Source organism: Gavia stellata, chromosome 1, assembly GCF_030936135.1.
Source record: "Gavia stellata isolate bGavSte3 chromosome 1, bGavSte3.hap2, whole genome shotgun sequence".
In the NCBI taxonomy this organism is placed as follows: Eukaryota; Metazoa; Chordata; class Aves; order Gaviiformes; family Gaviidae; genus Gavia; species Gavia stellata.
Window position 1 is genome coordinate 26,655,741 of NC_082594.1, and position 26,729 is coordinate 26,682,469.

The 26,729-nt window shown below is 37.2% G+C and overlaps 1 protein-coding gene across 4 annotated transcripts in view; it reads left to right on the forward strand.

The window, feature by feature from the left end:
- Nucleotides 1–21,653, forward strand: part of NBEA (neurobeachin) — a 516,023-nt gene extending 494,370 nt beyond the window's left edge. For all 4 annotated transcript variants that reach the window (XM_059826681.1, XM_059826675.1, XM_059826690.1 and 1 more), the window contains 7 exons: nt 896–967; nt 3,137–3,292; nt 4,199–4,369; nt 14,898–14,999; nt 18,369–18,565; nt 19,289–19,440; nt 21,557–21,653. In XM_059826681.1, the coding sequence (XP_059682664.1) occupies nt 896–967; nt 3,137–3,292; nt 4,199–4,369; nt 14,898–14,999; nt 18,369–18,565; nt 19,289–19,440; nt 21,557–21,647 (941 nt within the window). In that variant the 3' untranslated portion in view covers nt 21,648–21,653. The remainder of the gene's footprint in view (nt 1–895; nt 968–3,136; nt 3,293–4,198; nt 4,370–14,897; nt 15,000–18,368; nt 18,566–19,288; nt 19,441–21,556) is intronic.
- Nucleotides 21,654–26,729: the final 5,076 nt, after the last annotated feature.

Below are 26,729 nucleotides of genomic sequence, written 5' to 3' on the forward strand. Positions count from 1 at the left end.
ACCACTCAAGTGCCCTCTCACTGCAATTCCTTCTAACTGGGGATCAAGATAGACATCATAGAAAATACAGCACTTCACCACATCTTCAAGCCTGCGTCATTATCTTTGATCTACTGAAAGCAGTAGAGTTAGGAATATGAACTATTCCACACAAGGCCCAAGAACATAACAATCTCAGTCATCAGTTTGCACTTGGTTATTCTCCAGAACTCTGTATCTCTTATAGAGGATATTCTTGTGCAACATGGCAGTTCCTGACAAGAGTTGTGTTTTCAGTAGTGGCTGTTGTGATTTATATGATAGGGAAGGTGCTCAGAAGAGCCAAAGCAATCCTATCCCTGCGTGAGAACAGATAACACTAAATATGGAGCCACTGATGAACAGCTTAAGGATGGCTCAAGATAGAAGTAATAAGAATAGTTGTGGCAAATTTACTGTAGACCACACTTTCCCAGCTAAAAAGTCTAGATAAATCCATGAAAAGGTCCAAGTTTTTGTCACTTACAGGTTTCCCTATATAAGAAACTCATAACAATGTTTAATCCAATTATTTTTTTTCTGCGCTATTATTAGATCCCACCCAGTGCTCAAATGTAAAAAAAATTCTCTGTTACTCTATTTTAAATGAGGTATTTAATGAATGTTTGTGGCTGCAGAAATCGTGATGAAAGTGCTCATACATTCATAGTTACTGTTACATAACTGAAGAATTAACAAATGCATATTTCTGTAGCACAGAGGAAGGAATCTTAAAAGATTCACAGAACAAGTAATAGTAAGAAGTTACTTTTTTTATGTATAATAATCCTATAATGCAGTTTTAAACCTAGAAAAACCATATAAAAAATTTAGACAACAAGGTTCCTGTGTGCTTTATTCTTTCTTTCATGTTTAGGCCTTCGGGGAGCCCCAGGATATTCTTTGGATCAAGCCCACCATCTTCCAATCGAAATGGATCCATTGATCGGTATGTCAAGATGAAAATGTAGCGATATATGGGAAAATGACATTTTCAAGAATTATTGATTAAGCTATATTTGTACATTATGCTTCATTTAAGATGGAAGATAGGAAAATATTTATTCTTGTCAGTCCTGGAAAACTAAAAGCATTAGCTATTGATGCTGAATGAATTACATGAATGCTATTTGTTATTAACATCACCAGCAATTGGTATTTAAGAAACAACCAATTAAGTCAGTTACATTGTCAGCCCATATCTATAATCCTGTTCTCTTATCAGGTCACATCAGTAAAATAAAATGTGAGGGTCTGGTAGAGTTCACATATTTTCATTTCCTACAGCCAGCACTGTGTATACCAGTGCAGATGCAGATCCATTTATTTTCATTCAGTTTATGATTAGGATTGTTTTAGTTGGCATTACTAAATTTATAAAGAAATTTTAAATTGATGCATGATTGTATTTTTTAAATCTAAAAATATTTGGGAAAGTGAAGTATTTTGAGAAATAGAATCTGCTTAAAATGTTAGAGAGATTGCAGGACTTGTACTCCTAATGGTCATTATTTCTCTTTAATTGCAACTATTTGCTTTGTGGTTGGTGGTTTATTTTTTTGCAGTATATTTTTGAGCAGGTATATTTTTGAGACGGAAACTGTGGATAGGGAAGGTTCTTAGAGCCTATTTTGCAGCATCGGTGAGAAAAAAATGCATTTTTAAACATCTCCAGCTGAAAAGTTCCTTTTTCGTCTGTGTCAATATTCGTGGTTGAAAGATTTATATACAAGTACCTCAGGAGAGTTAGCTTTCTCTTTCTCTATGCTTCATTTGCTCATATAATGACAATGGTTTTCTCTTCAGATTTTCCTCTTGAAAGCTAGGGCACAACTATTGTGCCCACCTGTTCTGGAAATTTGAGTAATTTGTTATTCATTATCTTTCAGTGGATAGACATAGAGGGTCTGGTAATTTAAATGTGTTCTTGGAATATACACAAACATGGTATTAACTTTTACAAGCAAATTTAAAATAGAGGGTTTTTTGGCTGAGTGTATTATTTCATGCAATTTAAGTAGAAAATTTAAGTGAGCAATTTAAGTAGAATAACCAAAAATAGGGACAAAAGACTTTTCAGAATATTATCTGCATTAAGTCATGTTCCTACGGTAGGAGAAACATGTCTCTCAGAGCGAGTTTTATCTCACCTAACTTCAATTATCTGAAGTTAGTTGTCAAAATTCCCTCCATAGCTACTGTGGGAAGAGAAACTATCCTCTGATGTTGTCTAGCACTTGGACAGCTATTACAGCGTGAGATGACTTGCCATGTGAAGCGTTGTCTCTCTCTCCAGTGACTATAGAGGGAGCGTAGATAATTAACTTAGATTATATACTGAACTTTTAGAAAGTTAATATTAGGTGAGAGGGAGCACACCTTTATTGTATTGCCAAATCCTGTCTGTTGTGTGTCATGGAAAGTAAATAGCACATTAACTCTGTCTGGCAGTGGGGGTGGTGGGATTCTGCATGAACCATTCCTTTTCCCTCTATCTGGGGGAATTTCCAGGTGGCATTGCCTCTTTTAACATTACTGCCCATGGCCTGGCTCCCTGCTTGAGGAGTAGATGAGAAGACAGTATTAAAAGAAGCACATTGAATTTAAATTGCTTCACTGGTTGAATCCTTACATCTTTGATCTGGTTAAGCTTCTGCAGGTATGGGGGATGTCAAGGTCACACAACACAAGCTGGGATATTTTCTGTAGGAGAGGTACCTACCAGCAAGAATTGCCTTTCCGCAGTCATGCTAGTGTTGACTTGGGATTTTAAATGGACTTCCATCACTTTCCCCTAGTTCAGTTTGGTTTTGAAGAGTACTTCAGCAGAGCGCTTAAAATATTACCACATATTATGCAGTGTATCAGGCAGTTTTAAAGAAATTGTCATCCCCTGTAAAATCTTTTGTCTTATTCAAAGGGAAACCAGAAATCTCACAATAATTTTGTATTTCTGACACCCATATAGACAGCTCTAAGTGTTCATATTCAAAATGCTTACTCAACAACAAATTCACAGTTCATTGAAAGTTAAATGTATTCACTTTTCCCTGTAAGTGGATGACAGGAAGGTGTTCGAATGGCTTACTTGTAAAATGTGTTTTGCATTTTGTTACAGCCAATAACTCTGGTGTGAACAAACGGCAGATCACAGACCTTGTGGATCAGAGCATCCAGATCAATGCACATTGCTTCGTGGTCACAGCAGATAATCGCTACATTCTTATCTGTGGTTTCTGGGACAAGAGCTTTCGAGTTTATTCTACGGAAACAGGTGACCCTAAATACAACCACCTGTTTCTTCTTAGGTCACAAAGTGGACCGTTGTCTTAATACTACCATATCTAATGCCTGTGCTTACCCCTCAATAAATGATAAAGGGCAGTTTATAAAGTCCTTCATTATTGTTTGAGCATAACAGCTTTAAGGTGCTTTTTTTGGACGATAAAGGATGTAAAAGGAAATGGAAAGGCATACAATTTTGTTAGTGGTAACTTTTGAAAACCATAGTTATATTCAGGGAATCGATCATATCAAAAGGAGCAACCAAAATTTTTGTTACAATATTTTCATGGCTGTATTGTTTCTATCTCTATTTATTTCATGTAATAAGGAAGTAGGTTGCATAGCCTGCTACCAGGAACTAATATTTTCTTTCTTTGTCTGATTGCTTAGCCTAATATCATTCAGTATATTGCTAAAAACTGATTGCAATAATAGAAAGGAGGAGATGCTGATCATAGTAAACCTTAGTTTGACATTAACATAGAACAAATGCACATTTTTAATATAATAATATAGCACTATTATGGAAAAGTTCATGTGCTGTCTTATGTATGTCATTCATGAAATTCACAAATAGTGTTGTAACACCATTGCTTAAATACTGATGGAGCAGTAACTCCACTTAATATTCAGCGAGTGCAGCACTGACTTGATTTTCAGAGATAAGGGTTAGGCTATGGATTGACACAGAACATATCCCTCAATAGGAACATAAAAAGAGAAAAAAAACAGGTTTTATCTTTGTGATTTTTTAATCATCTTGTAGCATGTAGTGAACTATAATTAAGGGACATGAGGCAAAAATTACATTTGAACTGAATGATTTAGTTAATGATTTCTAAATGCTGCAAGTACTTAAAAACCCTGAATTTGTATCACTTTGCACTCCCAACAGGAAAATTAACTCAGATTGTGTTTGGCCACTGGGATGTCGTGACTTGCCTTGCCAGATCAGAGTCCTATATTGGTGGTGATTGCTACATCGTGTCTGGGTCTCGTGATGCTACATTGCTGCTTTGGTACTGGAGTGGCCGACATCATATTATAGGTGACAATCCAAATAGCAGTAAGTATATCCTGTAAAAAACACCTCCTGAGAGATCTTCTGTCACACCTATTCATTTTTAGCATTCCTTCTGTCAGCTTCAGAAGGTATTACCAAATGTATCGATTACTTCACTTACAGGTTGAAAGCTGGTATAAGAGCACCACATGCTAAGCAATTCATTGAGTACTAGCCAAAAAAATGTTTAAACAGTCTGTGCATGGTAATAGATAATAATATGGGAGTAATTCTTAAATTCATAATTGCCTTTATCACTTACAGCATCATGTCATCATAAACGAGAACAAGATGGTTATGGCCTTTAAGTAACAGGACATATATCACTATATTTTGACTTCCCTTTCCCCAGAAATATTTTTTGGCATTTTAACAGACTCCTTTTGTGCTACAGCATGCTATATCAGCTGCTCGCCTTTTCAAATAAGGAATGTCTCACATGCCATGGAATTAAATGAGTCTCTTTGAGAAAGGTCTTTCTACAACAAGCAAACCTTTGGAGAAGCAGTGTGACTGAATAAAAATAGAAAAAGATAAAATGTCAGGAAGAGTTTACATTTCATTTGCAGGGGATTATCAGTGCTTTGCAGAGTGAAGGGGACACAGTAATAATAGTATTAATTTATATAGGAGGGTGCTTAAAGTGCACTACTAATTTACAAGATCCCTTCACCAAAGCCAGAAATGTGACCACAGCTAAAGACAAGAGCAACTTTTATCCATATACTAGAGTTGTTTTGTACAACACTAAATCCATGCACATTTTCATTTAAAGCATGTTCTGAATTATGATGATTATTTTCAGTGCAAGGATATTGCCTCTTTAGATAAACATAGAGGAATCCATCACTATTGATTTTGATCTCTGGTTCAAGTACTGACTGGAGGCAGTTGTAGACCTGTCAGCTACAGACATCTGAGTGAAACTGTTACTTCAACTGACTGTCTCATAGAAAAGTGATTTATTTGTTACAAAGTACATATTTTGTTAATTCACTGCAGCAGGTTTTTTACTTTGTTTTAATTTTCTTCCATTTGTGTATAAGCAGAGCAAAGGGGAGACAGATAAAACCCTCACTTTCTCACCTGGCTTTCTTTTGCTTTTATAACACAGAGAGAATGGAGGGGAAAAAAAAATTAAATTGTATTCTCATAACATTTTCTCTAATTTTTATGTATATTCCATGGCTTTTTTAGCACTTAATAGGGAGAAGTTCAGTCTGAAAAGGAATTTCCTTTCAGGGCAGTCTGTTTAGCTTGATGCCATTTTGCTTATTTGGATGCCTGTGTGATTCCTATCAAGTATTAGTAACTTCTGTGCTGAGAGTCAGAAAAAAGTAAGAGCTTGCTCCTTTCATTGAATTAAAAATGTAAGACTTTTCCTTTACTTCCTTTTGATTATGTGTGTCTTGGACAGCCTTGCTATTAGCATCTCCTGACTAGCTGATACAAACTGCGCCACTTCTTCTGCAGATAAATTTATTTTAGTTCTGATACCTTTTTCTCATCATGAACATACCTGAATGCAAGAAGGTGGTACTTTTTGGAATCTCAGGTTTAACATCTCAGCTGCATAACTTTGGAAGTGTCTGCCTTGCAGAACTTTAATTTCATGAAAAGAAAGGATATCAGTTGGCTGACAGAAGTCAATGAAAACAAAAACCAATCGTGTGATTTGCGCTCTCTCTCTCTCTATATATATGGATAAGGCACTGTTTTGCTGAAGAAAAGGCCTTATAGTCAGATTAATGGGAGACTGTGCTGCAGATGGTCATGTCCAGGCAAATGTAATCTCACAGGCGCAGATAGCAGCACCCAGGAAGATTAAATAGCTAAATCTGCTGTGCTAGCTTCCAAATATATTGATAAGATTTCTTAGTACTCATGTTGAAGACATGTTGAAGACTCATGTTGAGGAAGAGTGATGTCATCACTATTATTGCTCTCTACTCATTGAATTAAAGTTAACTTGGATATGCTAATTAAGTACTGGTACTGTACTATAATCAGAATTTCATGTGTTGTGAACATATCCTTAGTAACAGCTGCTTTGACTTTTCATGAACGTACATCAGTAACAATATGCCTGAAGGACCTACTTCTACAACTATTAAATCTTTCTGCTCAAGTACTGAGTACTAGATTCTGTTCCCTACCATGAACAGACATGATAGCTTGTTGTATGACTGATTCGCTGTATACTAATTTTCAGGAGTGAAACATTCTCAGCAATCCTTATGAACATAAGTTTGAAGTTTTACATAGCTTTAGCTACTGAAGTAGCAAAGAAGTATTTCCTAATCTACTCTTCTAGACTTACTGGTAGAAGATTAGGATTTACCTTGTAGGAAAAATGAAAGTGAGATGTTCACCGTAGGTCAAATCCAATTAGTTAACATCTTTGGAATTAATTTCCAGAAAGATGTAGATGATATTTTCAGGGAAAAAAAGGGGGATTAGTTTTTTGAAAATTGTCATCTGGAGACACAGATAAGGTATTTTATATCACAGACTGTAAGAAGGTGAAGAATTCAAAGAAAAATGTCAGGTATAGTAATTATCTGGGTTAGACGCTTGACTTTATTATGATCTTTTAAGCTGGAAGACAGTTAGTTATCAATTTCAGTTTCAATGCATCCAATTACCAAAAGGAACTTTAGTTGTTCCAGAAAACATTAAGGGGTGTGTGTGTGGGGAGTAGAAAGTAGGCCCCCAATCCTAAACAGTTTCTGTAGTTTAATGTTTGTATAGAAAAATGTAGATAATGTTTCATTAGAAAACATCGCAATTGCAACCATGTATTGTGAAGTACTCTGGGGCAAAAGATTGTCAGAAGAAACTCCTTACCTATTCTGCTAAAATTCCATATTCCAGAATCCATGAGTTAAATAAAATCTTTACTAACAACACATATGTCAATAACCTAACCTGTTGGACTCATGTAGAGCCTTCTGCTGAAATACCTGTGCGGGCATGTGCTCACAGGGTGACCTCAGCTGTGTCTGTGGGAAATACAGAACCAGCTCTGGTTTAGAGAGGAGAATGGAGAAAAATTGTGTCTTGGATAAGACTCTTGCAAGTGGCTGCTCCAGCTCAGTAGTTGAAAACTTGCCTATAAAAGCATGGTGAGCTTCCTTTTATAATTTTAAAATAATTTTTCCAATCAATGTGTTTATTAAGTTATCACTTTTATTCTACAATAAGTATCAAAAAGGAGTTTCTGGTTCTGTTTGCACTTGTCACAATGTCTTGACACTTCTCACAATTGCTGTGAGAAGAGTGAAAATTTACCAGATTTTAAATACAATTATTTCCATGGAGTAGCTTTCAAAAGTAGCTTGCAAAAATCCTTCTGGTTAGCATGTTTGTCCAGGAATTGGGAGACTAAATTCTTGGCCTTCAGAGACTCGGGGAATTCAAACCCACATTCCCGTATTCACAAGCATATGCTGACTATCAGGCTGACATAAATTAATGTGGGAGGGGCCCCTTGTGAACCTCCAGCTTTGGTAGAAAGCAAAATTCTTTTCTCCTGTTTATCTATCTTATACAACATGGTGATTGGATAAAATAGAGAAATCGAGAAATCAGGAACCAAAGTGCATACCTTCAACAGCAGTTATGTAGGGAAAATCATGTCCCTACTTGTACTTTCTCTGTTCCAGCAAAAGTGGCTGAGCAATGGCTAAGCTCCAATAGAGGTGATAGAAAATGTCTTTTTCCAGCCTAGACTAGAGGCTGGTGCCTGGGGATGTGCCTGGAAAGTGGGAGATGTGGCATAAGTTCCTTTAGGCTGAAGGGTGGTTGAATGCAGGTTTTTTGTGGTTTTATGCACATTTGAGCCTCTCTTTATTTCTTTATACTTGCTTAGATAAGTACCACCTTTGGGAAAAACACTGAACTGAATGAAGCTTAGTCATCTTGCCAGGGTCAGATACCTACTTTCTAAGCCAAAATTGCCCATCTGAAATAGGTAATCTGAATCTGCACCTTATTAAGTTGATGACCACATTATATAAATCTGCTGCAGTTGAGAGAACAGTGAAAGGAATCTGTTTTCTCTTAGGAAGACAAGGCACATGCAAAGGACATAGTTTGCTTATTTTAGTTCTTTGAAGTGATCTGGCGAATGTAAATCTTTGCAGTTCTGAGAGATTGAATAGAAAAATTATTGTGATGGAGTTTGACAATTTGGGTTTTGATTTTTTTTTCTCTTATGATATATAAGGATTTGTTTTAGCTGAGCACTAATTTGTATACAAATTTCTTCTCACATAGCAACTGTATTAGTCATCACAAAAAGGAGCAAGGAGAGTACATGATATGCCCTGGAGTTCAACATGTATCATTATAGTTGTTTTATTTTTATATTTTATGATTGCTTTATTGAATGTCTCTTTCAAACAAGTGACTTTGAAAATGAGAATTATCTCCGAGTCTTTGAACAGATACCAAAGTGTATGATAGAACTGCAGAAAAGTGAGGGACAGATGCTTTCATCTGAAACAGACACAAATTCAGAAACTAATTTGGAAGTGATAAAAATTAATTTGCACACTTTAATTGGAATCAGACTCCTGCATGAAAGAAAGGAAGAGTAGGCAGCTTGTGCTAAAAGCTGATTGAATTTTTTGTCAGGTAAGTATGTTGGACTTGGCCGCTGATCCTCTTGAGCCTCTCTGTGCAATATATTACATTCACCCTCTGACTGGTGTTCTTTAAAAGGATCAATGCTATTCCTGTTTTGTCCCTAGAGCCTGAAATTTCATTGATCTTGGGACTTGACATTTCTCATTACCTATTGTAGCTTCCAAGAGGATGGTCACAAGAGGTGTGAGAGTTAACCCTGCTTTTTCTAACGGGAGCTGTGCTGACCATTGGCAAATACTGTGTCTATCAGCCCTAAGCTGCGTTTGTTTAGCATTATAACATAATCCTCAGAGATGCTAACAATTCACCCTATCCCAGTGTGTGCATTCTGTATATACCTGAAAGCCCTACCATAAAGGATCTTTGTCAAGTTAACCTGCACTTTTTTTTTAAGTGTCACAAAGTATATTTTGATTTGTTCCTTTTACATAACATATTTTTGAAACAAATTAAAATTGTGAACATTGCAGGTTTTGCGAGTTTGTATCTTGAAAGAGTAGTTATTCTGAACTCAGAATATTCACTTATTCTTTTATATCCCTCCACTTTTTAATACCCTATAACATAACATGACCTTGTTTAACCTTGAAAGGGCAGCAGTTTAAAAACAGCCACCAGTGTGTTCTGTACCAAGTGGACTGGATGGCTGTCTGAAGGTCCCTTGCAAGCACACTGGCACACATGCAATCTGCCTATTACAGTATTTCTATGTTTGTACAATTTAGGTATTAATTTTTAAAATAAAGTGTCTTGACACTATTCTGCCAAAGTAGAAGCTCTTTGAAAACCAGTGTGTAATTTTTACTGGCACTGTCTCTACTCCGGTAGCCAAGACATCTCTCTCTTAAGACTGCTAAGCAAAGGTAAATGAGCCAATAACACACCTGAACTAATGCAGTTATATCTAGCATTTTGTCAACAGATGTCTGTGCCCATGTTTTGCTGCACACCCAATGGGAGCTTTACAGCACAGGGCATTTCAGTGACTTGCCAAAGTTCTCAAAGCAATTTAGTGGAAGAAATAGGAAGAGAAGCTGCAAATCCTTGCTCTCCTCTCCTCCACTCTGTTTTTCCTTTTGGGGTCTGGATAGTTGCAAGTTATATGAAAGTCCACTCACCTTGGTGAGTTGTTTGTAGATAGATATAATGCTGCTCACATTCCTCAACAAATAAATCAGTTCTGCCAGAGGTGAGAATATTTTGAATATATGAATATTTTTCTGTCAGCAATCTTTCTTTTACAACCATTGCTCCCTCATGTTGTGGACATTGTTATTGGCTATTTCCTATTTTGAAATATTCTTATTTCTTGGCTCTAGCCTTATCTTCTCATAGAACTCCAGAATGTTTTTTTCTGACAGTAAAAATTCAAGAAGGCTATTATTACATTTTCACTTCCATGAAATCCATGGTATTTTCTAAGATTTTTTTTTTCTGAAGAGTCTCCCCTCAGAAGTGCTAATAGTAAAGTAAATAGTAAAGTAAATTATTTTCAACAAATAATTCAGCTATAGCCTTGTACTTGCTTCCATCAAAGTCAGAGATGAAATGGAAGCTGGAATTTGCCTTGTGATCTCATGCTTCTTTACATAGAAGACTTCTAGGTATGCCCCCATAGCAATCTGTACGTAGTTCCTGGAAAAGGACAATATATGAGAGAAATAGTAACACTGTGTGTTCTCTTTCTTTTCTTTTTCTTTCTCTTTTTCTTTCCTTACCATATGAGAGCAGCATTTGTTCCAGAAGAACCTTACAATGGTATTAAGCATTATATTTTTCAGAGAAAAGGGAAGATATATTTTATTTTAGACTTTGTAGAAAAGCTTACTTGTTTGGAAATACAACACAGATTATTTTTTTTTTCCTTCTGCCCTCTAGTAATTTGGTTCAAAGGTGCTCCTTTGGGGAAATCACAGGGAGTTTACAGTGATGGTATCTCAGTTCATAGGTAGGATATTTTCACCTGCAATTCCCTCAGAGCTGCAGCCCTTGACCTCTGGCTGCATCTATCAGTGGTGATGTGACAGTGACAGAATATTTTGCTGGATTTTGAATGATTCCTGAAGTTCATAACTTCTGTCCTTAGCAATAAAATGTAATACGACTGAGGTTCACTTCCCCATGCCACAGCTTTTCCTGTAGAAAGTATCACTGAATAATTTTTCCTTTGAGCCCTAAGGGGAAAAATCCCATTTTCAATTACTGTCGAACTGTTACTCCTAATAATGATATTCCATTGTTAATTTGTATTTACTGAAAAACAGGACTCAAAGACCTATGTTTCAGGACAGTTGCTTCTTAGAAGCATTTTCCTTTATAAATCAAGAAGTCAATTAAATATGCTCATTTTTCATATTCTGACATTTTACAGTTTCATGATATTACAGTATTTTCCTAGGAAACACTGAGGAAAATGTCCTTTTGAAAATTACATTCTTTCTTTTCCCTTAAAAATTTATAACCATCTAATAATTTCAGTCATTCACCCTTGCAGTCTGATGACACTACTGTATACACCTCTGTAATCAGAGCTTAAGCCAAGATGACCCTTGAGCACAATTCATCTTTCTTCCAGAAGGACATACAGAAGGGAAAAAAAAAGTGGAAAATTCTGAATTTAGTTGAATTTCTTTTTTTTTTCACTTTTCTGTTACACACTTGGAGAAAGAAAACCTCAAAAGGAGATGGGGTTCTCAACAGCAACATTGATGGGGAAATAATAAAAATCTAAATCTCAAAATATAGCTAATCTTTGATGAGATACACAAAGCATCTTTCTATGTTTCTTCCAACATCCATCCTTCCCTAGCAGTAAAGTGCAGTTTACACTTCACATCTTCAGTTTCCAGACCAGAAAGATTCTTTTCTTGCAGGCTAGATTAAAGATTGGGAAACTAGGATTTATTGGGGTAGCTATTTTTACTAGAGATAAGAAAGTGTTAATGTGTCTGTGCAATGCAATGATAAGACCAGGTAGATTGAACCACCCTGTACTATTGGGTCCAAAACTAAACTCCATAAACCCATGGTTGGTAGTTCTCAGCTGGTTCAGAAAGATAGTGAAATACCTGGAATCATTATTAAAATTTTGATGACAGGAGACGTTAGGATTTGGCAAGAAATACTGTAGATTTACCCTAAAATTTCAAGAACTATTGTTATATACAGTTCTGGATACCCAAATTTTAAGAAAGCTCTTGGAGCTAGATAGGCACAGACAGTTACTATGATGACTAAAAAATGGCAAGCCTGTCACTTTAAAGGAGTTTATAAGAGTTTGGTTTGTTTAATAGAGTCAAAAGGAAAGGCTGAGAGGGCTGATTTCTTCTGTAAGTATATGACTGGGGAAAACACAAGAGAGGGAGAAGACCTGAAGCTAAAGGACAGTGCTGACACAAGAACAAAGAGTTACAAGGTAGACAGGAATAAATTCAGACTGAAAATCAGAATACTTCTCTCCCTTAGAGTAGGAAAGGTCTGGAACATCCTTCCAAGTCACATACCCAGATAGCCATTTCACTAATTTATTAACAGGTTTATATGATGTGAGTGTCTGCAATAAAAAAGACTACATTCATTGACCCACAAAAGTCTATCCAAGCCTCCATTCCTAAAGCATGTCTTTCAGAAACCCATGCAATATTGCTTAGCTACTCCAGTAGTTCCCTTGTTAATTTGTTTTAGGGTTTAACTGTTTTTCCAGTTAGGAAACTGCATTTTATTGCAGGGTTGAAATGTGTGCAGCCATTCACCCATTGAACCTTGCTAAGCCATTAGTTGCAAGATAAATTTCTGGGCTATTGGACATCTTTTATGCCTGTGACTCCCAGCTGCGATGGTCAAGTCACTGCTTTGCTGCCTGTGCAGTGAAGAGAGAAAACACTTCAAGCACTGTGCAGCCTCCTGTCTTATTCTCTATATCAGTTGTGTGACCCTCCTTTAAGCTAATTTCTGTAAATGTGGGTACAAGACTTTAATCTTTCTGGTCTACCGTGGCAAGATAGTTCTCGACTCCTATTTGCTATTCTAGGTGATTACATTGAAAGTTAATGTTGAGGGAGTTTTCCTTTCTGACTCCGTAAATCCTTCTCTGTCTCACTGCCTTCCAGAACAGAATCTCCTCTCCAGTGAGCAGAGCTTGTGCTTGTCCAGGAGCGTCAACTTTCCACTTGGCTGCATTCAAAATAAATAAAATAAATAAAACACATTTTGCTACCTTTTTATTTAACTAGGCAATGCAGAAAATGTTATAATAATGACTTTCTCTCTTCATTATACAGTTACCCATGAATCTTTGTATGTTTTATATACCACCATATCTTACCAGCAAAGATTTTATATTAACCCGTAGATAACATTATTTATTAGTATTCGATCAAGAATCAATTTCCAGCTCCTAATTGGACACCCTAATTTCCAATATCCTAATATTTAGCTCATAGTAGATACCTTTCTATGGTCAAAAAATTTTAAGCTCTGTCATTGAACCAGCTTCTGTGACATCCATGTTGCCCACAGTCAGTTCCATATAAAACAGGTTTAAATCAAACCATTGTATTACTAAGACAAATATATTGAAAAAAATACATGGAGGCCATTTTAACATACCCATCTTTATCAACTATACCTATCCTGTCCAAAACAGATAAGAAGCTTGCTTGACAAGACTCCCATTCCAGTACAGCATGGTGACGGGCATTAATGACATTTTTGCTTCCAATTCTTTGTTGACAGAACTGTGGATTAACCATTTTGTTATTTTGCAGAGTATTAATGTTACAGTAATTCATCTGTAGTTCCCTAGGTAATTTCTTTTATCCTTTTTAAGTATTTGAACTACACTGGCAGAGCTCCAGTCCTTTGGAATTTCCCAATTTTCTGTATTTCATTTGTACAGAGTAAATATAACCAGATGAAATCTGTGTTATTTAGCAAGTTGCTAATTTTTTATTGCTGATTAACTCTCTTTGCCTGGCAAAGCAGTATCAAATACTGAGCAATTCCTTACTGAATATAGGAGTTTCACTGTTAAGATGTCAGCATCTGTTATTATTAGAAACAACAGAAATGTTGCTATTTGTCATATAAACACTCCATAAATGCCCACCCGTTTGAATCCAAAATAAAATACATTTCACTCCTGAATATAAAAAATAAATATTTAGGGAGTAGTCCATCCTACTCTTTAATAAATTAAATGTGATAAAAATGGCATAGGTATCCATAGTGATATATATAAAATTATGTATACCCATAACCATTTTTAGGTATAATTTTAATCTATAAGCATTCAGTGTGTCTCTGAATCAATAATGTCTATGCAACAGTAGTATCTTTCTAATACAGTACTGCTCCTCCTCTCTTCTTTTCCTACCCCCAGTTTCATGAAACAAATTCTGATCATTAATATAGGAACATCCTCAACTCATGCTACTCTTTAGGTTCCTAGCAGAAGTCTAGAGACGTATATGTTTAACAGCAAATCTTTACATTACAGCTGCTTTTAATACCACCACACTTCGTGTTCTTTACCTGAAATATACGTTTTCAGTATTTTTAGGTCATAAAACAGCAACATATTATTATAATATGTGTATTGTAAAGAGCATGCAGTCCATAATTTCTAAACCAAAGAAATTTGCTTTTTGTTAGTGTATGAATTAATGCATTGGGAAGCTGTTCTTATGAAACTTTCTGACATCTGGATGTATTTTGCTCAGAAATCTAAGTATGAGATATTTAAGCAGACTGTACCTTTCTTTGATGCTTACTGATTTAAGGCAAATTACAGCAAAATTCTTTTGTTGATAAAACAGGTCTGTTTCGGCATTCCTCTGTTGTTTCCTTTTTTTGTTTTTCTTATTGTGTTTTTTTTAAACAGGTGATTATCCAGCTCCTCGGGCTGTTCTAACTGGTCACGACCATGAAGTTGTCTGCGTATCGGTCTGTGCAGAGCTGGGACTCGTTATCAGTGGTGCTAAAGGTCAGAAATGATTTTTTGTTCTAAGTCTTAATAATTTCAGAGCCTTTTTTAGTGGTACTTCTCAGTCTTCCCTCAAGCCACATACACTTTAATCGTCCTAAGTCTCCTCTACTAAGATGTGTTGTAATTCTGGGGGATTCTGCAGCAGCTTATTCTGAACATTATTACTTACTGTATAGACTTACAAGGTTTAGACATAAATTAGGTTGATCATTCCTTCCAACTCTCAGCCTGTGCTACTATTCCCCCAAATCTGGAAGAGCAGTTGATAAGAATTTATACAATAATTCATAATGACATCTACTGATTTTGAAAAAAACTGTTGATAGAGACCTGTATTCAGGCGAGGGCCAGCTCCAAGTTCTCCACCCTGATCTTAATTGAATGGCAGCTCGTAGGACTGACCTCAACCTCCTCGGCAAGGGAAGCAGGGTCAATTTGCTTGGTTTTGGGTCTGTGGACAGCATTTAATTCAGTAGGTTTTTTTGTAGTGGATTCCAAATAACAAGGAGTTTGCACGTTTGTTGTTACTTCTCTTCTATTAAACTTTTTGAGCCATCTGTTCACACTTTCTCCCTATTACTTATCTGTGGAATCCAGAGTATCCAACAATTGCTAACACAAATGTTCAAAATACCTTTCCAAACCTGCAGCAGTCTCCTGTATAACTGGTAATCAACATAAATAAAGCACGCGCCTCAATGAGTGTTTGCTTCATCTTTCCTTATTCTGTTTCTCCTTCATTTGTTCCATTTACTTGTTCTGCCCACCTTCTCCTTTTCCCCTTAATTCCATGCCCACTTTTCTTCCCCCACTGCCCTCTCTCATTCAGCTTCTTTTCTTCATTTGGCAAACAGCATGTCTTTTTCTCTTTTCCTTTCCTGTTTGCCTCACCCTCCTCTCCCTTCTCTCTTACTTACTTTTGTGCTACATTATCTCTTCTCCCTTCTTATTTCCTGTCTTTACATTACCCTTGTCCGTCCTTAAGGTTCTTCTTCCTTATATCTATTCCTGTCTCATTTCCAGTCCACTCCTACATCCACATCCAGCTACTTGCTTTGTCTGTCTACAGCTATGCCTGTTTTATTCATCCCCATGGATATCCTCGTACTCTTTTAAAAAGTTTGCTGCTTCTGAGGGTAAGAAGGATGTGATGCTTGTTCTGCCTGCTTTTGCTCACAGCTGAGCTCCTCTGTTATCATCTTTTATACTGCCTCAGAGCTCAACATTTATTTTCAAAGCTGAGTATGAAACTTTTGAGTAAAGGCATTTTTAACAGGAAATCCTAATGGGTCATTAACTCTCGTAAGGACATACTACATAACAGTTGCAGGTGAAGTCAAGACACTTATGAAAAAAATGTACGGTGATGCTGAATCTAAAGTTTTTTCTTGCAGCACTGCTATTTCTTATCTTTTACGGCAGCTTTATACACTCTTACTGCTGTAAAAGCTTAGCCTTTCCAACTATCATTTTGCAAACTTCCTCTTATTAAAATAGCTGGAATCTGTACTCAGTTATCTTCTGCTTCACTAAGTATGTGAGGCTTTGGTAACATATATTTTTAGAGGTAAAGGCTGCTGGAGGACCAAAGACTTTTATGTCAAATCCAGAATGCGTTTGTAATTGATCCAGAGAAATAGAGGCCCAGACTGTCCCCTGAGTTACTCTTCTGATGTTCTTCCTCTTCAAACTCAATTCCATATACAAATGGAGAGAGAAAATCCCATTTTTATTGCTGTTTTCCAGCAGATGCCTGTTTTAAAGCTGCTTCTTCACTTTCTGTCCTTCCCTCTCCCTTTCCGATTTCTTAGACTGCATTTCACGGCAGTGCTGCATTGCTCTGCCTTCCTGCCTGAGCGCTGCCTGTGCTCCCTCGCGGGGAGGCTGCCCCGCCGGAGCTGGCTGTGGCACTGCGGAAACACACGCAGCACGCCAGAGAACCTGCTGAGGCAGGGAGACAGCACATATAGGACTCCTCTGAGACAAATCCCATGTGTCACGTTGATGATTGCACCTTCTTATGCAACAAACCCAAAAAAGACGGTCAGTCTGTACGTCTTTACAGTAGCACCCTAAATTGGAAGATTTTCTTTGTGCCTTTTCGTGTCCATGACCAATCAGCTGAGCCAAGGTAGTGGCAGTTCATCAGTGCACTTAAATATGAAGGTATTACACTTTTCTTTTGAAAAATCTAACTAATCTATTCTGGCACTTCAGTATTTGCAAAGCTGAAACTCAGCTATTTGAGAAAATCAATTAATTCCATTGCAGTTGTATCCCATGGACCCAGTCAGGCTTGGGGTCTCTCTGCATAAGGCTTTATGCAAACACAGATAAAAACCTGTACCAGAGGCCGCACAGACAAATGCACTGTTGCTGTGGTTCACTCTACCTGGGCAAACCCAGCTGCTGTGTGATTTTCAGAGAAGTTAGAAGGGCTTAACATGAGGTGGCTGAGTCTGCCAGTATGAATTTACTTTCAGGGTCACGAGCCCGTTGTATAAGGAAGAGGTTACTGTGCTGCCCGGGATTATCCTGTGATTCATAAAAGAAAACATTTAGTGTTTATCGTGACTCATTACATTTATCACGGAAGATACTCTTTTTCTTAGTAGGAATACAGATCTCACTTTCAAAGTGAGCTTTTCTCCTAGATCTTGAAATGGAAATAGCCTAGTGTTGCATCTTAAAATGTACATTGTAGATTTCATACCTGTTTTTTTCTTTCATAAGCAGTAATAAAAAGACATTAAAATCTCTCTGGAGTACATGCAGTTAGACTGTGGTCTTCTAAAAGGTCTTATCATCCAGATATCATAGTAACTCTATTGGCTGTCAGATGGCACCCATTGTTAAAACAATTCAGGACTGAAATCTATGCATATAACACATTCATTGGGGGAGAGGACCTACAGGAACTGCCATTGTCTATAGGAGAAATATGCAGTGATACGATTATATGCCCTCTGGGAGTTGCTCCTACTAGTCACTGATAGGGCCCCATCTGTTTAATGTGAATGGGCAGGCTAAAGAGAGTTCATGTTGTTGGAGGAAAGCAGCAAGACTGAGGCTTCTGAGTGCTTGGAAAGAGGAAAGAATATTTTAGAAGATAGATCAATGAAAACTACCAGTTTAAGTGAATAATAAACTACCACTTTTAGGCATGTTGTATCTATTTTCTTAATATGCTAGCTCTTGCATTTCCTTTTCTGTTGCATATTTTAAATTCTTTAAGCAAACATTGCATCTTCTTATATCTGTGCAGGACTAATGTGATCTAAATGTGTATTATGCATTGCCTCTGTGCACAGTGTATATAGTTTATATAAGCAGCAAATATATGATATATTATGTTTTCATATACAGAAGGTCCTTGTCTGGTACACACAATTACTGGAGATTTGCTGAGAGCCCTGGAAGGAACAGAAAACTGCTTGTATCCTCGCTTAATTTCAGTTTCTAGTGAAGGTCACTGCATCATCTACTATGAACGAGGACGGTTCAGCAATTTCAGCATTAATGGCAAACTCTTAGCTCAGATGGAAATCAGTGATTCAACCAGGGTAAATCTAAATGCAAACAAACATTTGTTGTGTCTCGCCTTTATTTATTAAAATAAATTGAATTTATTTGCAGTGCGGTTTAAAGGAAATCACATATGTAAAATTGCCACCTCCTGGTTAAGTCATATGCAAACACAAATCCTCTCATCTCCATTTCCAAATGCAAAAGTGCACTTGAGCTTTTCCAGAATAAATAAGAACAAATTGTTTATGATCCCACACGATTCCTGGAATTTTTGTTTGGAATCAAATTTTGATGGAAAATACGTCTTTAAAACAAAATGCTCTGAAAAGAGTCCATTCTTCATTTATTAGCCAAGACATGAATTCATGCCTTCAGAGCTCTGCTCTGTCACTAGCACTTGAAGCAGCATTAGGAATGCAGACCGCTGCTCTGCTTTAGGTGTTAGTGATGGCACTGAGTATTGTAGGACAAACATCAAAATGTTATGTGCTGAACTCAAGTCTTGGCAGATTCAGTTAAAGAGCTTTTTGGTTATATATCATGTTTAAAACCACACAATTGTTTTATTTAAAATTTGGAGATCCAAAATTTGTTGGTTTATTTTCTGACTGGGGAGAAAGAGGAGTGGGAGCTTTTTTCTTCAAATTTAAAGTGGGCAGAGCAAAATAAATGCTTATAAGTTGATTAAATTTTTGTAATATTGATCCATTTCCATAAAAACTAACTGTGTGCTTGGGTTTTGTCTTTTTCTACTGAAGGCCATCCTCCTGAGCAGCGATGGGCAGAACCTGGTGACAGGGGGAGACAACGGTGTAGTGGAAGTATGGCAGGCTTGTGACTTCAAGCAGCTTTATATTTACCCTGGCTGTGATGCTGGCATAAGAGCTATGGATCTGTCTCATGATCAGAGGTGAGTTTGTTGTTAATATTTGTATGTAAACAGTAAAATTGCACAAAGTATACATCTCCATGAACTTTAAGGTATGAATTTATGGTATGCACTCATTAACAGGATATGGTACAAAACCATTACCCCAATTGATATTTCGTTGATTCACCTGACTCAGCATTTCTTCTGATCCTTGAGTCTCATAGCATAAGCACCTAACATTGAGGTGAGGTCTTACATCATTGAAGCCAGTAAGCCAGAGACTCAGCTAGCAAAATATGAGTAAAATTACATCAACTTAAGAACATAGGAACAGTCAAACTGGACTGGAGTGCAGTAGTGCCTATTAACCAATGCCTTAAGACAAATTACAAAAGTTTGTGGTACATTTCTGATTTGCAGCTATGTGGAGCTTGAGAACTTCTTGAGGTTGCATCTAGACTATAATGTGTCATATATTCAGTGGATCTATCCACCAGGAGTGAGTGTGGTCCTTTCCTTTGACCTTCTTGAGCAATGGAGATGCAGTGTACAAGCCTAGATTTTTGCAGTCACTGCTGTGGCACTAAAATGCACACTGTAAATGTAAAAAAAGTATATGAACCTGGTCCCTCAGTTTTTTTATTGCAATATGATTACAATATAGGCCTATATGTTGCATTTATGCATGGTTATGAGTGGATTTGCTGTTTACATCATGCGCCAGTCTTGTATTTCTTATTAATATACAAACTCATGAGATGCAAAGAATTCATAGGATATTAGAAAAATCATACAGCATTCATTTCAGTTTATTTTTCTTACACTTTTCTGCATTCCTATGCTATATACCCATTTTGTAAAGCAACAAAAACACCTATAAACAAAATGCGTATCTAATTTACTCATGCATGAGTAGATGACTTGAAACAAGTTTTTTGTCTCAAACTAGTCTAATTGAAACTAACTTACTGGAAGGGGCCTGTTCGCTTCTGGAGCTTTGCCAGTTTATGCATACAGTACTGTGTTCTGTTCGAAAAGATTTATTTACGTAGCAAAAAATTTCAGGTAGCCTGTTTTCTCTATCCCTGATTGTAATACCAGGCTGTGCAAAGTGCTTTAAGTACCTGCTTAACTTTAGTCACATAATTAAGCAGGGAATGGCTTTTGTATGGTTTGACAGAACTGGTGATAGATACCTAACCCAATTTTAAAACTCAGCTACCAGAATTAGAGGATATGTGATAACTGGAAAATCACCTCAACTATTTCTATCAGAACAACGTAAATATGGGGCTACATTTCAATACGAGGCTTTTTAGGAGTACCAAGGTGTGATCAGGTTATGATTAAGGGATCAGTTCAGCTGTCTTCAGAGAGGCATCTCAGTCTGTCTGCAAGGCCCTAGGATATCCAGCTGATCCCAGTCCCAAGTGCAGAGCACTCCACAGGTCCTGTGTCCCAGCTGCCAGCCAGCATAGACGTGTCAGCCATGCTGGGACACCTCCGGTGGAATGAGGTGCCTGCAATTAGGCAGCTAGGTTCTAAAACACCTGAATGAAGGTGTTTTGGCATAGGTGTCTTCATGTGAGCTACGGGAGTAAGCTCCTGTAATAACTGTGGCAATTTACTTGCTACAGCCTGTGTAGTCTAGAGGAAGATTAAGCTCACCCTAAAGCACATGCCCAGTGACCTGTAGAGAGTTGGTCTCAGGCTGCACTGAGGGTACTGATTAGGGCCTGATTTGCTTGCCTACCCTTAGCCAGTTAGTACTGTTTGAGATACCTTGGAGGTCTGAGGTATGTACCTGAGGTGGCACATATGACAAAGGACCTAGTGAAGACCCACACCCTTCTGGAGAGGCAGCTGGAGGCAAGGCAGGATATGCGAGAGCATCTCAAATGGCATGAAGCTTTTATCTATGTGAAGGTGACTGAATGGATCTCTAGATCTCCCTTGACCATAATGGGAACATGGAAATCTGGCTCATATGTCGACACCTAAACGTAGCGTCTCCATCGCAAACTGAATCCCAACCATGTCTTCAGACAGTGTTGCAAAATTGCCTCATTCTTTTAGCTTTTTTACTGTTTATGGTAAACGATTGCTTGAGAAGGTAAAAGAAGATTAACAGGACCATCTTTTCTATCTTTTTTAGAACTCTGATTACTGGCATGGCTTCTGGCAGCATCGTAGCTTTTAATATAGATTTTAACCGGTGGCATTATGAACATCAGAACAGATACTGAAGCAGAATGAAGAACTGAAAGCCCAGGTAAAGCTGAGAGCACAAGTGCTGCAATGAAAGGTGTAGTCTCTGGTGGAAAACCACGTCTGCATTGACCTCCGTTGTACATTCCATTACACCCAGCAATAGCTGTACATTGTAGTCAGCAACCATTTTACTTTGTGTGTTTTTTCACAACTGAACACCAGCTGCTGAAAAGCAAGCTTGTATCATGTAAATTATATGAATTAGGAGATGTTTTGGTAATTATTTCATATATCTTTGTTTATTGAGAAAAGGTAGTAGGATGCGCCACAAGAGACTTTTGAAAATTCTGGGGAACTTTGTGTCCAGTTGTTTCAATGTTCAGGCTTTGAACCTAACATGCATCCCATCTCCAGCCTCTTTTCAAGCTGAGATAAAAAAAATACGTTTGATACTTTGTACATCAGATGCACATCTTTAAAGGGATACTTTTGTAAAAGTAAAACCTTGTATAAAGAACAAAACTGTTTCTTAATTTTATTGTGGAGTTACAACTTGCATGTACTTTAAACCTGATGTCTTGAAGGAACAGGTGTGTTCACACAAATCAAACTGGAGATCTGCCTAAGGGTACAGCTTGTGTTAAAGGGTTGAATTTGGGTGCAAACAGTAATTTTGACATTTCCACCAACACATGTTTTTCTCTCTTTTAATCTAAACTTTACCCCTCTTAAGTGGAGTTCTGCTCATGAAGCATTTGGATAACAAGCCATCATTTGCCATATTTATACTTTATACAATAGAAATTAAATTCCTCCCTTTGAAATTCAAAGACTAGACAGAAAGGGAGCAAAGAGGGAAGCTCACTTTAATGCTCTGCAATGCTTAATGACTCCCAATACAAAGTGCTATACTTCTGGATTATTAACATTTGGCATACAAATCATGGGCGAGAGAGCCCCCAGTGATTTTTTTCCCTTATTTTTCCTCTGAGCAGCTTGGTTTATTTGACAGCCTTAGCTTCATTGTAAAGGTGACTGAGGTTATTCTTTTCAGTTCTTCTGAAAATCTCACCTGAAGCCACTCAGACTAAGGCACTTCATGTTTTACAATACTGTAATGATAACTATTGGAATAATTTTCTGCACATTGTACTGATCAAATTACACACCCAGGGGTATATACACTTTAATTCATGTTTCTTCTTTGTATATTTGGTGACTGTATTGTCATAGATGTACATATTGTGTCGGTAGGGCTATGAGGCATGTAACAGGAATGTAATTTTCTCAGAATTTACACTCACTTGCAGTCATTTATTTAAAAAGATAATGGATTCTTTGTATTGGCACTTTGCACCAGAAACATATCATTATTTATTGATGTGATTACTTATTTGTTATCCACCTTGTATTAGTAAGTTTAGCACTGAATTTCCTTCTTCATTGTTGTTTGTATTTATAAGATTCTGAAATCATGGGGATCAACGTAATGATTAAGTTATTCATCACCCGTCTGTAAGCAATATCTTGAGTTTGTAGCTTAGAATTGGGAGACTATTGAACATCTGGAAGACAAGTTCATTTCATCTTGAGATCATGGTGAAATATTTTGGATATATAAATTCCTTAAGCTATTGTAACCATGTTTTACTGCAAAGATGTAAAATATGCCAGATGTGTGTGAGTTGGAAATCAAAAAGAAAAATAAAATATGCAAAGAATTCAGTGATTGTTTTTCATTTCAATGAACTTTTCGTCAAAACATTCACATTATCATTAGGAACAAACAATTATTTTAAGAAATCCTCTCTTATATGCTATGTATATGTCAAAAATTATGCATGCCTGGGTGGTTGTATTTCCTGGGGTCTCAGGAAATAAACCAGAGGTTGCAGAGTGTGTTTTGCAACTCTTTTGGTTGTCAGTACATGAGGAGAAGCTACTAAAGATACTTTGATCAGCAGAAGTGAAAAATCAAAGCCTTCAAGCGATATTTAGGATCCTTGTGAACAGGCAATAATCTTGTATAATAGACCTCGCAGAAAGCAAAGACTTGATGAGAGCCATTTTGAGTATCTCTTAATATCTGATAAGATGGAATTAATTTCACCTTATTTTGGGCATTGAAAGTTAGGTATCTACACTCCCGGCACAGCAGAACAAAACAGGTGGGATAAATTGCCTTTTGGAAATGCTGAGGTCCCTACAAAGATTATAGCAAGTAAGTGGAGATAGTTACCTAAATGTCAGATGTCTAATTTAAGGTAGCAATGGTAAGCAAAATACTTTCCTCATAATTAGAAAACTCCCGATTGACTAACAAGCAGAATAACAGCCAACACTTCAATTTGTTGCCCCACTCATTGCCTTTCCATTTAGAAGGACTGTTCTTTAATCAATTATCAAAATGAACTAAAGCCAATATTTGAGAACCTTACTAGAATTCAGTGTACGTTTTAGCAGATATCTGTTTATAACAATCAGCTTTTGAAGTGGATAACCTAACTTGATTGTTTTGGGGCTGGAGGATAGATGGGGGAGGAGATGAGAGGATTGGTATGTTAATAAAGGCATGTGAAACACTTTATTGATATGTCGCAACCTCCATTCCATTATTATACAAGTATCACCCCTAATTTCATGGTTTATTCAACAAGTTGATTAAAAAAATGTACCATTGCAGTTAAACCAAAAATTAGTATTACTATTATCTTAATTAATACTGTTGTTTGCATGAAGTCTCTCAGCATTACGTGAAGTACAATTTAGTCACAAATTAGAAGCTTTTGTGCCCAAGCAGACCTTTGTATGAGAAATTGGCCTTGGATTACAAAAAGAAAAAAAAATTCTACTGTATTGCATTCAGAGGTAGGGGTACCCAAACAAGTCAGACTCATAATATTAATAATAATAGTAGTAATAGTAGTAGTAGTAGTAATAATACTAATAATGTGCCATCTCCATTATGGTTTAAGTTATAAAAATGGAGTTTCCACAAAGGCACAGGACAAGGAGAATGTATTAACAGGCTAGTATAGTCACATAGACCGGCTTGATACAGTTTTTGTGGTGAAACACCACTGTTGCCTTTTAATCTCTATTTAATTTCTAGTTTTTAAGGAAAAAAAAGTTATGATTGTGCCAGAATATTTAAATACCTTTGTTGTTTTTGTTGATTTGTGTTAATTACATTAGTGTACACCTATCTGTTGCAGGGTCTCTTAATGTAAAAAGTCAATATACACAAATCTCCAGTTTATGTCCCAAGACTTTTCCAAAGCTTCAGCTGCCCCATTTCTGTCACACGGCAAAGCTGGGATGACTTGCCTTTTTTCTCTATAGAAATGAGAGTTACTGATTCGAGGGAGTCTCTGCGAGCTGCCTGTGGAAGACAAAGCAGCTTTGACCAAACCAGTTAAATGCGACCAACCTCTCAGCTAAGGGAGATCCAGCATTAAGGATACAACTGTGCGGCTAAAATATACCTACAATGAAAATAATGCACAGTTATCGGCTGTGTTCCTGCCAGTCAGTCCTAGGTTAAGAATTGGACTATAAGCTAATGCCCTACCAGGAGGACGATGCAACAGCTATGAGGCTTATTCCTTGTCCAGATCCTACCACTGTTGAGGACGATGCTGCTTTCTCTACAAGAGCAACAATAAAAGAAAGGCTGCTGCATTTTACCCAAAGGAAGAACTAGTTAGGCTCAATTTACTGGAAGAGCCTCAGATAGATAATGATTATGTTGATAGAGAATCTCACAGGTTGTGCTTGTAGAGCTAAAAATGCTGCCTGTGAACAACAGTTGTGGTGAATACTTGTTATAACATAGTGCATCAACCCTGCTGACAAGCAAGCAGGATGGCTGAAGCAAGCCTCCTGCTGCCAGGGATAAAAGCATTAGAAACAGACACAGGGAGCGAAGGGCTGACTTCTGGTAACAGCAAGAGAACCACCTCCTGATACAAGACATCTAGTACATATAAATATTTCATCTGCAGACCTCTAGCTGGAGTTTACGCTCGCATTTTCCAAGGATTTAATTGTGGACTGGTTTTATTTAGGCTTTTGCGTGTGTGTGTTACTCGCAAGTGCTAAAAATGAATGGACTAAAACTTAAGCTGGTATTTAAAGAAGGAAAGCAGTACTGGAAATGTATATGTCTATGCAATACAGTACAGTTTATAGGCTCTCTAACCCTGGTGATTAGTTTTGCAACATCTATAGTCAAGTTTCAAGATCTGCAACTGACAAGAAAAACAAGTCTGAAGATTGCTTTCTTGTAAAATTTATAAGCTGTGGCCATATAATTAGTTTACAGAGAGATTTACTTAGATGAAAATCTGCCAAACAGCTGACTCAGTTTATGGGTCCCTCTATGGTGACATCATGCCTAAACAGCACTACAGCTCCACATCATTAGTTAGAAGTAAGTAAGTCCTCTCTCAGTTGCACCCCATTTGCACAAACAAGGACCTGGTTAACTAACATGGGTACCTACGTGCAAAATTCAGAGCCTGGGGTGCTTTTTATTCATGAAAGGATTGGCATAAGGGCTCTGTGTGCCTAAGGGTGCCACAATGTCAAGCTGCCTTCAGCCTAGTCTTCCTAACATCAAGCAGAGAATATGCTTTTATGTACAAAACTAGATAGGAAAAAAAAACCTCCTCTGGTGCCAGAAGATTACAGACAGCTAAAAGCTATCAGCAACAGTGGATTTGACTTAAAAGTTTCATGTCTGTTTATACTTTGTAGAGACTTAGTCTTGGCAGGATGCTGCAGTGACCAAGCCCTGTGGCAAAGCTAATCCCAGTATCATAGCTGTGCAAATTTAAGAATGATGCACTTAGTTTCCCTCACTGTGTAGCAGAACTAGTGACTGCCAGAAAAGGCAGCTGAACAATTGAAAGTGGTCTTTCAGTCTCACTGTACAGCTATACATACAAATCCAGTGCCCATGGCTGTTCAGATGCACTAGTTTGTACAGAGCTATCAAACAGGAAATAAAAGACTGGCTGGTGGCCCGTGTCCCTGCACGCATATCTTTTTAAATAATAATAATAATAATAATAATAATAGAAAAAAGAGACTGCTTCAGTAGGAAAGCAGCAGGA